General features: G+C 42.7%; 1 protein-coding gene across 3 annotated transcripts in view; it reads right to left on the bottom strand.

Annotated features, from left to right (window-relative positions):
* LOC139944666 (uncharacterized) overlaps positions 1-13,921 on the bottom strand; it is a 53,953-nt gene that overhangs the window by 32,816 nt on the left and 7,216 nt on the right. For all 3 annotated transcript variants that reach the window (XM_071941736.1, XM_071941737.1, XM_071941738.1), the window contains exons 5-12: positions 13,664-13,836; positions 9,592-9,759; positions 8,508-8,614; positions 7,161-7,395; positions 5,856-6,008; positions 2,509-2,685; positions 1,089-1,319; positions 380-612 (exon numbers count right to left, since the gene is read on the bottom strand). In XM_071941736.1, coding sequence (XP_071797837.1) covers positions 380-612; positions 1,089-1,319; positions 2,509-2,685; positions 5,856-6,008; positions 7,161-7,395; positions 8,508-8,614; positions 9,592-9,759; positions 13,664-13,836 — 1,477 coding nt within the window. The remainder of the gene's footprint in view (positions 1-379; positions 613-1,088; positions 1,320-2,508; positions 2,686-5,855; positions 6,009-7,160; positions 7,396-8,507; positions 8,615-9,591; positions 9,760-13,663; positions 13,837-13,921) is intronic.

The following is a 13,921-nucleotide window of genomic DNA, read 5'->3' as shown; positions in this document are numbered from 1 at the left end:
AATTACTTCAGAGGGACAACTACGTTACTTCAGAGGGACAACAGCTACCAACAGCTCTCTCTCCATTGCTTGTTACCAAGTAAGTTGTTATGCTAACAATTATGTTTGAGTGATTACCAATAGTGCCTTTAAGTTATGTTTCAAACTTTGAATATTTGAGTTGTATCGTTTCAGTGATCTGGTGGGTTTTAAAATCAAAATTTTGACACACATCTTTAAGAGAAAGTATTACAAAAACAACAGTATCTTGACAACACCCATTCGACTCAACAGCTTCAAAATAATTATACAGAGTGGCTACTAAATGACATTAACTGCATCCATAGATCAATGCTCGACTGGGCATATCAAGAGCCTAAACTTATAAATCAAAACTTACTGTATCTACCGTCTTCTCCAGTTCAACAACTGCATCGTTTTTCAGCCTGAAATCTTGACTGATAGTTTTTTGGCCATTGATGATATGATTGAGATGTGTAGTTACCACATCAGTAGATAGATCTAACCCATTGACCTGACCAGTTACTGTTAGATTCTCAGCAAATGATGTAGAATTGCTAAATGTCAGGGAACCTAATGCAGTTTGGTCTTCACCAAGGGTCATCACGTTTCCTGACAGTGACAACAAAGAAATATTCCTGACTTAGTTACAATTCATCAGTGACAAATTGACAATCCAATATATCTTGTTTATATCAGATAGCAAAGACATTTATGTTGAAGCAATGAATTTATTACATACACAAATAATAACAAGCATTTCAATTTCAGCCAAAAGCACACACAGTCCAAACTATTTATCAACTGTAAGCAATGAAAACTCTTCATATACCTTGCCCACTTGCTCTGTATACATCCACACCCTCGCATGGACACAACAACCACAGTCCGTAATAGATGGGATGCGATTCGTGTCATTGACCGTGATATATTTGATGTATTTTACACGTGAAAAGTACACAAGAGTCACGCGCAGCGCATACGCGCGTGCACTTTTCAAATATGGCGGTCAATGACCCATATTGCAGCCCATCTATACACCAGATGATGGACTGTACTTTTACGGAAGAAAAAGTGCAATTACTAACCTGGGATGGCTATTTGATTGACATCTCCTTGGACATTAAGGTGTGCATTCATGATACGTACATCATCTGTAAATGTTACATCAGTATCCAGTATCTGATCTCCTCCATTAAGCCAAACTAGTGAAGCATTCAGAGTCTGTACATCAATGTCATTGAGTAAGCCATCTTGACTGTATGTAAGGTCTACATTGGTATCCACTGACGTCACAGGGTACTTGAACACCAGTGAGGCTTTTGAAGATAATCAAGAAATAAACATTTTATTATTTTCAATTTAGTCAGTAAACAAGAGTCATTGCCAGTTTATCATGGTTTACAGAATATTTGATCAAAAAACAAAACAGCATTAATAATTAAAAGATGAGAACAAGAAAAGTGATGAGCTTCAATCTGAAAGCTCACTCATTATAAAGTTCATACCATTACCGATCCTCCAGTATCTGTAATAGTGTCAAAGTTGATACAACAGCATTTGAAAACACTCAAATGTTGAAGTCAAAATAAGTCCTGTATGAATCCTTGAAAATTCCATGTCAGTTATGAAATACGGAATACTTGATTGAATGATTATAAGGTGTGTTAAATAAAAGCCACAGAGAAATAATAATGTACTTTACCTTCACGTGTGCACTTATTTAAAAGCTTAATTAAAAATAATTATTATGTGAAACCACAGAAAATCATAAAGGGGGATATCTTCCGAAACGTGGTACATGGTAAGTTTGTGTTCCATTCCAGGCAAAGCCTCTAGTCTAATTACAACTACATGACAGCAGACTATCATTCAATTAGCTTTATATAGACGATGTGACCTATGTTTACATTCAAACCACCCTCTGTTGAAAAAACATTGTATACGTCATGTTTTGCTGGGCAAAAAGACGCGTAATTATGGTAAGATTGCATACACTTTCTAGCTGGCTGCCAAAACACAAAGGTTTTGCCAGGCGGTATGCGCGCGAATCATGTTATGGTTTTCGAGTGATGCAAGAGGTCACATCGTCTATATTAGATCAATTTGCAAGAACTTGGTAAATTGAATTATGTTCAAATTTATATGATTTGAGGCATTGCATGGTGAGGTATCAATTTGGTTTGTGGTAACACCAAGTGTGTATCTACTTGCCAGGTAGAGTTTTTTCTTAGAAAAAAAAAAAATCTTTATTCTACCACTGAGTAGATTTATCGGATTCTTCGGGACACTTCTCAGTTCTGAAGAGAACTGTCCTGCTTTTTAACTACTACGCAGGTGGAAAGTATAGAAAATTGGCTGGGACTACTACGTAGCTTATAGGACCGTAATAGACTGCACCACCGCGGAGTGAGTTCTTGAATTGGTCTCAACATTTCGACTAGCTTGCTCTAGTCATCGTCAGGAGACTGTGCGCCTCAAATAGAATAAGTCATAAGCTCTACTCACAATTAATAGCTTCCACTCCGTTGATAGTAACGACGTCATCCTTAAGAGAAAGAATCTCTGCTAATCTGTTGTCAATGCTTATACCTGTAGCAATGATGGCTTCATCTATAGTGAAGGAATACTCATCTTGAACGGTCAGATTTGAAACCTTCAATATCTCTTCTGTCACAACAGTGGCTACAAGAATCAATCGATATCCATGGTGTTAATAACATGATTATTGATTTATTGAATTAACTGAACGAATGATAATTGATTGGTTGAATGTTTTATTGACTTGATACAAAATGTATGTTTCTTGTTTATATGTGTTTCCCCTTAAACTGGCAAAACAGCTATACATTATTAAAAGGTCACATTAAAATTTTATACAAATTAAAAAAATTAAAATCAGTGGTTCCGGCATAACTTGATTTTCTATAGTGGCATGGAGTGACCTTGCATGGTTGGATTTCTAGCAACGAAGGTGAATTCATTTTATCAAGTTTATGATAAAACGCTTTATACTCGGCATACTATAGGCTTATAACATTTCTCTTTTGTCTGTGTGTTTCATGCTTGGATTGGCGATTGTCATGCATACATGATGGGTTAGGCTTATGTGCATGCCTGTCATTGTCTTGGGAGGTTGGATGGCTGGTTCATTCTGGCAATGTGTAAGCTATTGATACTGGTTTAGCGGTTCCACAGGAATTTCTGATGTGTTACCAGGAATGGGCTACTCTCTGTTTTTATCATTTATAATTCATGGTCAAGTTGAGGCCCAGCATTTCTGCCGGCCATTCTTTTTCCCAAAACTTGTGTTCTACATAGTGTTACAATTTGGCATTAAATAAATTCTAATGTCCAACTGTGAAGTAACCTAGTTTTTAAAAAAAGAAGTAATTTTCCACTAACAAATTTTGAATTTGATTTTGAGACCTCAGAATTAGATTTTGTGGTCCCGAAATCACATACAATGGCTAATAAGCTTATTGTGTTGTTGTTGTATGAGTATAATTAGGCTATACCTTGAGAATGATGGCAGCAGAAAATAAGAATATTTCATAAATGAATTTGACTGCAAGCTTAGGTCACCATTTGATTTCAGAAACTCATGATTTATCAATGTTGTATGTTTCAATTAAGCTACAGTACTAAAAAGAATTTCTTTAATAGTTTGGTAAATGAATGTTTTACATCTTAATCGACACTGGACACTATTGGTAGTCTTCTCACTTGGTGTGTCTCAACCAAGGTTGTAGCTAGGGCAAATTGGATGCCGGCTAATTTTGTCGAGAGCATAGTCGAGAGGGTGGGTGTACATGTAGGGGCAGCGTAGCGCCTCACAACCCGGTGGGATCAACAGGGGCAGCGTCTTTGGAAGCTGAAGATTTTTAGGTTTTGTTTAAGCTTTGATGGGTTCCCCAGGCTCTCTCTTGCCTATTTGTGCCTTGACATAGCCATTGTCAAAGGAAAAAACATGTCCAGGGAGCCATAGAAAATAAATACTTATTAAGTTTTAAAGTAAAATGTTGGGGTAAAATAAATAAAATTGATATTCTGTTTACAATTTAAATCCCATCTCAAAATAGGGTAGGTAGACTACTAGGCAGAATTTTTGAGTGTTGAATTTATCAATTGAAAAGCTTGCAGTTGCATATATTCATCAGAAGGCAATGCAGAGTGGAGAGACAAGTTCAGAAACACAGGATGACGGGACACATGTCCGATCACTGCCGCAAAATCTAGACTATTCCATTTCAAAAAGGAGCACATTAGTAAAATAGAAAAGCCATGTTTCACTGAGTTGTATTCATTGACAATTTCTCAACGAAGTGCATTCAATAAACTCAAAAAATTGATTCTTGTCATTTCATTTTTTTTCCAACAAGTATTAATAGACAGGAAAATCATCTAAATAAAATTCTAAATAAAAATTTAATGCAACTTCGACGACTCCACCAACATTGTCCGCCCATCAGAATAACTTTGTTTTCAACCGCACGCCGGGCGAGTCAACCGAAATTCTTGATCGCCCGCAGGTTTTTCCACTAGCCTGCTGCATGTATGGTACAAAAAAAAATTGAAACTAAAACAAAACATTGAAAAAAACACGGAAGTGAAGTCCCTAAAATTGGACGACTTTATCTCTTAATTTATGCCCTAAATTATCAACAACCATTTGAATGAACTTGTTGTTTGAGAATTGTTTGTTTTGAACATGTTCTGATCTCCGTTTGCAACAAAATCTTCGTGAATCAACGATCGGTCAACAACACACATTGAGAAATAATTCAATGAACTTTGGCCCGCAACGCCCTCTGTTGGCAGAAGTTGTCCATGTTACTAGAACTCCTCCAAGGCTGTGCATTGTGCATACAGTCTGCAGGCGTGATGCACAACGTTCGCCAATTCTTTACTTGGTTCGTGAGCGTGTGTTGTGGAGAAGGCTAGCCAAGAAGATCATTAATATGGATTTATTAACAGCCATCAATGGCCAATCACAGCGTGCGGAATCTTGGTTAAGATGGACTGCGGACTGTGTGTGTTATGTGCTGTGCATGCTGCATGAACCAGTGGGTGACCGTGTGAGTATTACCATGTGGTTTTGTGCATCATGGATACTACACGCACGCCGGAGACTGTGCGTGCTTTTTTTAGTACTCCATGAACTCGCAGCATTCAAGCGGCTTATTTTTAAGCAACAATCACGGAGAACATCGCGGTTTTGGAGAGAAAATTGTTTTGATTGTTTTTACAGAAATAAAATACACACCTAATTAGGAGTTTTACAGGATTGTTTTCTTTATTTTTCACTCTTTTCAATGGCATTTAAAACAGTTTTACATAAATTTATGCCGGTCGGAGTTTGATATTTTTTGTTGGATCCCGGTCGGCAAAAGCTGGGGCCGGTGATAGCCGACCGGCTCCGACCGTGGTAGCTACAACCTTGGTCTCAACATATTCACAACATAACAAACCTGTGAAAATTTGAACTCAATTGGTAGTTGAAGTTGCGAGATAATAATGGAAGAAAATAACACCCTTGTGATCACACGAAGTTGCAAGTGCAGTCAGATGCTTGATTTCGGGACCTCAAAATCTAATTCTGAGGTCTCAAAATCAAATTCAAACTTTTTAGTGGAAAATTACTTCTTTCTCAAAAACTATGTTACTTCAGAGGGAGCCGTTTCTCACAATGTTTTATACTATCAACAGCTCACCAAGTAAGTTTTTATGCTAACCATTATTTTGAGTCATTACCAATAGTGTCCCCTGCCTTAAAACTTACCAAATTAAGCACTTTGTAAAACATTGAACTTTTCTTTTCACCTTGAAACATGTTTTCTGTAAACACTGATTACCTGTAAAGACAATTGGACCAAGAACCTCCTGGTCACCAGTCAGTTTTAGACTGTCATGCAGTTTTATGGTCAGTCCTTCAAGAGAAGCAGTCAATGTGCTGACCGATGATTCAACGTCTTGAATACACTTTGGAATAGCATCCACTGTAACATCTATATAAAACAGCAAAGTCAAATGTCAGTACTTCTTGACTCAAACCAAACAAGGTACACTTTGCGCAAAACGTTACTTGCAGTCATTTCTGAGATCAGCATTGTACATAAATTGTACTTTCAATGCCAAATTTTGTGTGACTGAAGTCACCAATTTGTTTTCATGTAAATCAAAATGTGTACAAATATCACCGCTAAGCTGAATGCCACAATTCGTAATGATGATGCAGTTGCTATAATCATGGTGATCTAGTCGCAGCCACAGTCACCAGATTTTACAGGATGTCATGGCTGAGCGGATAGTAGGACCAAACTCAAGCTTGGTGCTTCTGTTCAGCAGAAGGCGGGTTCGAGTCCCGATCGTGACACTCATGTGTCCCTGAGCAAGACACTTAGCGCTAATTGCTTCTCTCTACCTAAGGGTAAATGGGTACCTGTGAGGAGAGAGTTGGTTCTTGTGATTGATTTAGCCGAGTAGCGCATATATTGCGCACAGGCTGCATACTCCCCACCAGGGAGCTGAGATGGTTTAAGGCCCAGTGACCAGGGGTAATAATGTGAAGCGCTTTGGGAAGCCTCCGGGTGTGAAAAGCGCAAAAAAAAAAAAAAATGGCCAAGAAATGGCCAAGTCTTGAACAGTTTCATCAAAATGGGCTTTTGTTTGTATCTTAAACAAAATGAGCATATAGCTATTACAGCAGGCTTTGAGCACCTTATTAGGTGGATACATGCACAAAATAAATTGTCCTTATTATTATTATTATTATTATTATTATTATTATTATTATTATTATTAATTGCGAAAATCTACTCCGCGGTAGTATAATTAAGCAAGACAGTTCTCTAAAAAACAAACTCTACCTGGCAAGTAGATACACACACGTTGTTACCGTAAACCAAATACATTTTGATACATCACAATGCAATGCCTCAAACTCCATATAGACCTTTTCACCCATTGCGCCAGGGGAAACTGTTGAAATGAGGTGCATTCTGGTATAAATATGGATCAAATTTGATCCCTAGCTATCACAAAGTGCACCCGATTCCATGCCTAACGCACACACCAGAGTATTTTTGAAGGTCTATGACACTGTATGAGGTCATAGCAATACAGAAAATAGTCCAAGGGTCAAATAAGGTCATACTTACCAGTCTGATTGACAGAGTTTAAAGATAGTTCAAAGACATTTGTGACTCCATTTTGATAATAGTTGGTTGCCATCTGCTTATCAGTGACAATCAGCAACAATTCATCCTGGGTGTCTACTGTCTGCAAGGTGGCCCCTTGAGTGAATAAGAGTCCTTCATTACCAGAGACACTGGTTAATTGTTCAATAGCAGGCACCCAATCACCATCTTCATTCAGCTCATAAATGATCACATCCTAGTCAAAGAAAAAACAACAATCATTATGTTAATTTTGGTTTTTTTTACCCAAACAACGATGTGTGTCAGCACTGTATACTATACTTTCCTGAGTCCCGAAAAAAACAATCACAGGCATATTACTCGAGTGGGATTCAAACCAACAACCCTCGCAATTCTAGAGCAGTGTCTTTCCAACTAGACTATCGAGGTTGCCTGGTAGCTAGAGGCAGTTCTAATCCTATGTTTTGGCAGCGGGTACCGCAACGATATAGTAGATGGAACTCTTTAACTATGGGTCCATCACAGTTCAGCAGGCCTGCTATTTATATGTTAACAATTAGGTCTTTTGATACATATTATGAATGATTTCTTAACATGGACATCTATCCACTGTGCTTCCAATCTGAAGGCATGCTATTACCAGTATTTCCAAAGTTTCATATTGGCCTTTCAGAGACCATTATAGCGGCTGCAAACAGCGTGTACCAAAATGCTATTAGTGGCTGCAAACAGACACAAGATTTTATCTACTTCCACTAAGGCAACAGGGTCAAAGCAAAGGTATAGGACCAGATTGATACTTTCAAATGTAGAATTCTAAAGCAAAACATTTTATTTTGAATTCTAAATTATTTGTTCTTGTACTTTTTCTGTAATGGTTGCGCACATAAATCAACAAGATTAACAGTGTCTGGGTGTATGGTGATGGTTATACAGAACTGAACAGCCCCTAAGGGGTTTAAAGATAAATTAGACACATGGCCTGGTTTCATGGCACTGCTTATCTTGACCCCTTGCATACACGTCCCACGTCACACATGGCAACTGTGCCATGCTCACCATTTTGGTGGGCAATAGGTTAACCAGTAAACGCAGCAGTGCCTAAAATTCGCACTTTACTGAATAACGCACAGTGACATTGCCCACCAAAGTGGCGCATCAAAGGTTATTCTGATGATGTCAGGTGAACTACATGTAGGTCAATACCACAGAATCTGCGCTTACAGTGCGCTGTAAAGCATGTTATACATGTATCTATAGGCTGTAGGGGCTGCAGAGTTCTGCAGTGAGCTGTGCCAGCTCAGAAGTGATAAATATAAATTGGCTGTTTTGAGTTAGATTTGATACCTGTAAGCTGGACAGCACAAGCAGAATGTCCCCATTTGGAAGCTCAATATCTTGCCATTGAGAAGCACCTTGAGTTGGAATACGCTGATACTCAATGTACTGAAGACCTGCAATATAATATTAATAAGAATAAGAATAACAAGAAGAATAATAATATCAAAGTCCTATAGCGCATGTATCTACCAAACAAGGTACTCAAGGCGCTGAGTGTATACAAACTTTCAGAAAGATAGGTTATTGCAGTGATGAATTCTGAGACCCAATTATTTAGCACCTTATAAGGGTTAACAACAGGATAAAGGACTGGAAACGGGTTAAACAATAACCCCAGCAAAAGGTATATTACAAGGCATGTTTTTAAATACTTGGTATCCCTCCTTGTATGGATGAAGTGTATAACGGTACACGCTACACAATGGAATGTCCAGGTGCGTATTTCTGTCAGTTACCAGGCTGCCAGCAAACAGTTTAGTGTGCTCCAAAGTTGTTTGGGCCATAATAGCTGTCTACCTTAAGTCAGTCCAAATACATTTTGCGGATATACATGTACATGTCATCCGACATGAAGTTGTTAATAACTCTCAAATAGATCGATCCATTATGCTCCGCCCAATTGAGAATTGACCAATCACAACCCATCGCGCAACCAAAAGTCTGACACCACTATAAAGTCTGACATGCGTGGGTGTATGCTTGGCACGCACGACAGAATTGTGCAGAATGGCATTGGAGAGGCTCACGTGTTCTTGCCCCCACATGTGCCTTGGGCAGAGCCTAATTGATCGGTAAGCTCCACCCCATTGCGTATTGACCAATCACAACCCATTGCGCAACCAAAAGTCTGACACTATACAGTCCGACATGCATGTGCGTATGCTTGGCACGCATGACAGGGTGGTGCAGATTGGCATTGGAGAGGCTCACGTGATCTTGCCCACACCTGCGCCGTGGGCGGAGCCTAATGGATTGGTCTACTGGGCAGAGATACAGGGTAGGGATATAGGGAAAATATAATGAGCCATTTTTGTCACTAAATATCAGAGAATGCACAAATACCACATGTTAATCTGACAGAGCACTTTACCTGTCCACCAGTATATGATTGAGTCTGTGTTGATATCTAGTACTCCATCTTCTCCTGCTTGTTGGTAGTTTGCTACAGCCAAGTAATGGTTATAATTCAAGTAGAAGCTCAGTAGGTCCTTTGGTGCGCTGCTCTCTAATCTTTGAACTTTGATCAGTGAATCCGTGTCTGTGCATAAAACCAATGTGAACAAAATGTTTGAGTTGCAAAAATTGATGCAAGTAGTCAAATACAGAGCAATTTATATTTATTATTTATGACCAGCCAAGCCTCTAATCTTTACAATTATACGATTCAACTGCAGTTCCATCTGCCGTTGATTTCACCAAACTCTTCCTAACTTAGGATTAATCTTAGGACTTGGGATAGGTTCAGTTCCATATCCAAATACGTAGGACGCATTGAACCCATCCTAAGTTAGGACGGGTTACTCGTCCTAACTCGAGATAGGATTAATCCTAGCGTTTCGTGAAATCAGCTGCAGGTCACAAACAAAACTTATATCCCTTCAAAAACTTATTCCAGTATAATTTCTAAGAGTTTAAAGAATTGCCTTTGTTTGTGATGACTGTACAAATATTATTCACTTTGGCCTGTAACGGCGAGCGGTCTAGTCCACCGGACCCAAGCTCAGTTGTTGTCAGCAGCTGAGTGTGGGATCGAATCTCGGTCATGGGCACCTGTTTCCCCTAACCAAGTCACTTAAGCCATAATTGCTTTGAAACAGTTGGGTAGTGCATTTTGCTCTACAAGCCAGGTTCCTAGTGGATGATACCCATGCCTACATCCTAACGGACTGTGAAGGGGGTAGCCCTGTTTCAGCCCCAGGAGTAGGCGGCTCCTAGTGGATGATACCCATGCCTACATCCCTATGGACTGTGAAGGGGGTAGCCCTGTTTCAGCCCCAGGAGTAGGTGGCTCCTAGTGGATGATACCCGTGCCTACATCCCTATGGACTGTGAAGGGGGTAGCCCTGTTTCAGCCCCAGGAGTAGGCGGCTCCTAGTGGATGATACCCATGCCTACATCCTTATGGACTGTGAAGGGGGTAACCCTGTTTCAGCCCTAGGAGTAGGTGGCTCCTAGTGGATGATACCCGTGCCTACATCCCTATGGACTGTGAAGGGGGTAACCCTGTTTCAGCCCTAGGAGTAGGTGGCTCCTAGTGGATGATACCCATGCCTACATCCTAACGGACTGTGAAGGGGGTAGCCCTGTTTCAGCCCCAGGAGTAGGCGGCTCCTGTAGTGGATGATACCCATGCCCACATCCCTACGGACTGTGAAGGGGGTAGCCCTGTTTCAGCCCCAGGAGTAGGTGGCTCCTAGTGGATGATACCCGTGCCTACATCCCTATGGACTGTGAAGGGGGTAGCCCTGTTTCATCCCCAGGAGTAGGCGGCTCCTATAGTGGATGATACCCGTGCCTACATCCTTATGGACTGTGAAGGGGGTAACCCTGTTTCAGCCCCATGAGTAGGCGGCTCCTAGTGGATGATACCAGTGCCTACATCCCTATGGACTGTGAAGGGGGTAGCCCTGTTTCAGCCCCAGGAGTAGGTGGCTCCTAGTGGATGATACCCGTGCCCACATCCCTACGGACTGTGAAGGGGGTAGCCCTGGTTCAGCCCCAGGAGTAGGTGGCTCCTAGTGGATGATACCCTTATGGACTGTGAAGGAGTAGGTGGCTCCTAGTGGATGATACCCGTGCCCACATCCCCACGGACTGTGAAGGGGGTAGCCCTGGTTCAGCCCCAGGAGTAGGTGGCTCCTAGTGGATGATACACATGCCTACATCCCTATGGACTGTGAAGGGGGTAGCCCTGTTTCAGCCCCAGGAGTAGGTGGCTCCTAGTGGATGATACCCGTGCCTACATCCCTATGGACTGTGAAGGGGGTAGCCGTTTCAGCCCCAGGAGTAGGTGGCTCCTAGTGGATGATACCCGTGCCTACATCCCTATGGACTGTGAAGGGGGTAGCCCTGTTTCAGCCCCAGGAGTAGGCGGCTCCTAGTGGATGATACCCATGCCTACATCCTAACGGACTGTGAAGGGGGTAGCCCTGTTTCAGCCCCAGGAGTAGGTGGCTCCTAGTGGATGATACCCGTGCCTACATCACTATGGACTGTGAAGGGAGTAACCCTGTTTCATCCCCAGGAGTAGGTGGTTCCTAGTGGATGATACCCATGCCTACATCCCTATGGACTGTGAAGGGGGTAGCCCTGTTTCAGCCCCAGGAGTAGGCGGCTCCTAGTGGATGATACCCATGCCTACATCCTAACGGACTGTGAAGGGGGTAGCCCTGTTTCAGCCCCAGGAGTAGGTGGTTCCTAGTGGATGATACCCATGCCTACATCCCTATGGACTGTGAAGGGGGTAGCCCTGTTTCAGCCCCAGGAGTAGGTGGCTCCTAGTGGATGATACCCATGCCTACATCCTTACAGACTGTGAAGGGGGTAGCCCTGTTTCAGCCCCAGGAGTAGGTGGCTCCTAGTGGATGATACCCATGCCTACATCCCTATGGACTGTGAAGGGGGTAGCCCTGTTTCAGCCCCAAGAGTAGGTGGCTCCTAGTGGATGATACCCGTGCCTACATCCTGACAGACTGTTAAGGGGGTAGCCCTGTTTCAGCCCCAGGAGTAGGTGGCTCCTAGTGGATGATACCCATGCCTACATCCTAACGGACTGTGAAGGGGGTAGCCCTGTTTGATCCCCAGGAGTAGGTGGCTCCTAGTGGATGATACCCGTGCCTACATCCTAACGGACTGTGAAGGGGGTAGCCCTGTTTCAGCCCCATGAGTAGGTGGCTCCTAGTGGATGATACCCATGCCTACATCCCTATGGACTGTGAAGGGGGTAGCCCTGTTTCAGCCCCAGGAGTAGGCGGTTCCTAGTGGATGATACCCATGCCTACATCCTTACAGACTGTGAAGGGGGTAACCCTGTTTCAGCCCCAGGAGTAGGCGGCTCCTATAGTGGATGATACCCATGCCTACATCCCTATGGACTGTGAAGGGGGTAGCCCCGTTTCAGCCCCAGGAGTAGGTGGCTCCTAGTGGATGATACCCATGCCTACATCCTTATGGACTGTGAAGGGGGTAGCCCTGTTTCAGCCCCATGAGTAGGTGGCTCCTAGTGGATGATACCCATGCCTACATCCCTATGGACTGTGAAGGGGGTAGCCCTGTTTCAGCCCCAGGAGTAGGTGGCTCCTAGTGGATGATACCCATGCCTACATCCTTACAGACTGTGAAGGGGGTAGCCCTGTTTCAGCCCCAGGAGTAGGTGGCTCCTAGTGGATGATACCCATGCCTACATCCTTACAGACTGTGAAGGGGGTAGCCCTGTTTCAGCCCCAGGAGTAGGCGGCTCCTAGTGGATGATACCCATGCCTACATCCTTACAGACTGTGAAGGGGGTAACCCTGTTTCAGCCCCAGGAGTAGGCGGCTCCTATAGTGGATGATACCCGTGCCTACATCCCTATGGACTGTGAAGGGGGTAGCCCCGTTTCAGCCCCAGGAGTAGGTGGCTCCTAGTGGATGATACCCATGCCTACATCCTTATGGACTGTGAAGGGGGTAGCCCTGTTTCAGCCCCATGAGTAGGTGGCTCCTAGTGGATGATACCCATGCCTACATCCCTATGGACTGTGAAGGGGGTAGCCCCGTTTCAGCCCTAGGAGTAGGTGGCTCCTAGTGGATGATACCCATGCCTACATCCCTATGGACTGTGAAGGGGGTAGCCCTGTTTCAGCCCCAGGAGTAGGTGGCTCCTAGTGGATGATACCCATGCCTACATCCTTACAGACTGTGAAGGGGGTAGCCCTGTTTCAGCCCCAGGAGTAGGTGGCTCCTAGTGGATGATACCCATGCCTACATCCTTACAGACTGTGAAGGGGGTAGCCCTGTTTCAGCCCCAGGAGTAGGTGGCAACGTGCCCCTGGTGACAGTTATTTGGGACAATAGCTCAAATCGTTAGCCCTTCCCCTTGAAGTTGCCTTCCATGGCCTTGTGATGGTAGGGGACCTCTCATAAAAAAACAATTAAAAACTTTCTTAAACAAAATTTACTTACGAGGATCAAAGTTGTAGACGATGGTGCCAATATCAAGGTTGCCTCCATTATCTGTTGACTGAGCCACAATGATGTAGGATTCCCATTCTATCTCTACTACTGCAATGGCTGATGCACCATAAGTCTCCACTGACGTCACTTGGTCAAAATGAGCACCACTAAATGCATAAACACTGGTACCACATTCAAATAAAGATAACTATCAATTCAAGTTTACATTGACCTTTTTTACTACTAAGATATTTACCATTTACCATT

This window comes from Asterias amurensis, chromosome 11, assembly GCF_032118995.1.
Source record: "Asterias amurensis chromosome 11, ASM3211899v1".
Classification (NCBI taxonomy): Eukaryota; Metazoa; Echinodermata; class Asteroidea; order Forcipulatida; family Asteriidae; genus Asterias; species Asterias amurensis.
This window is presented reverse-complemented; position numbering and strand designations above follow the sequence as displayed.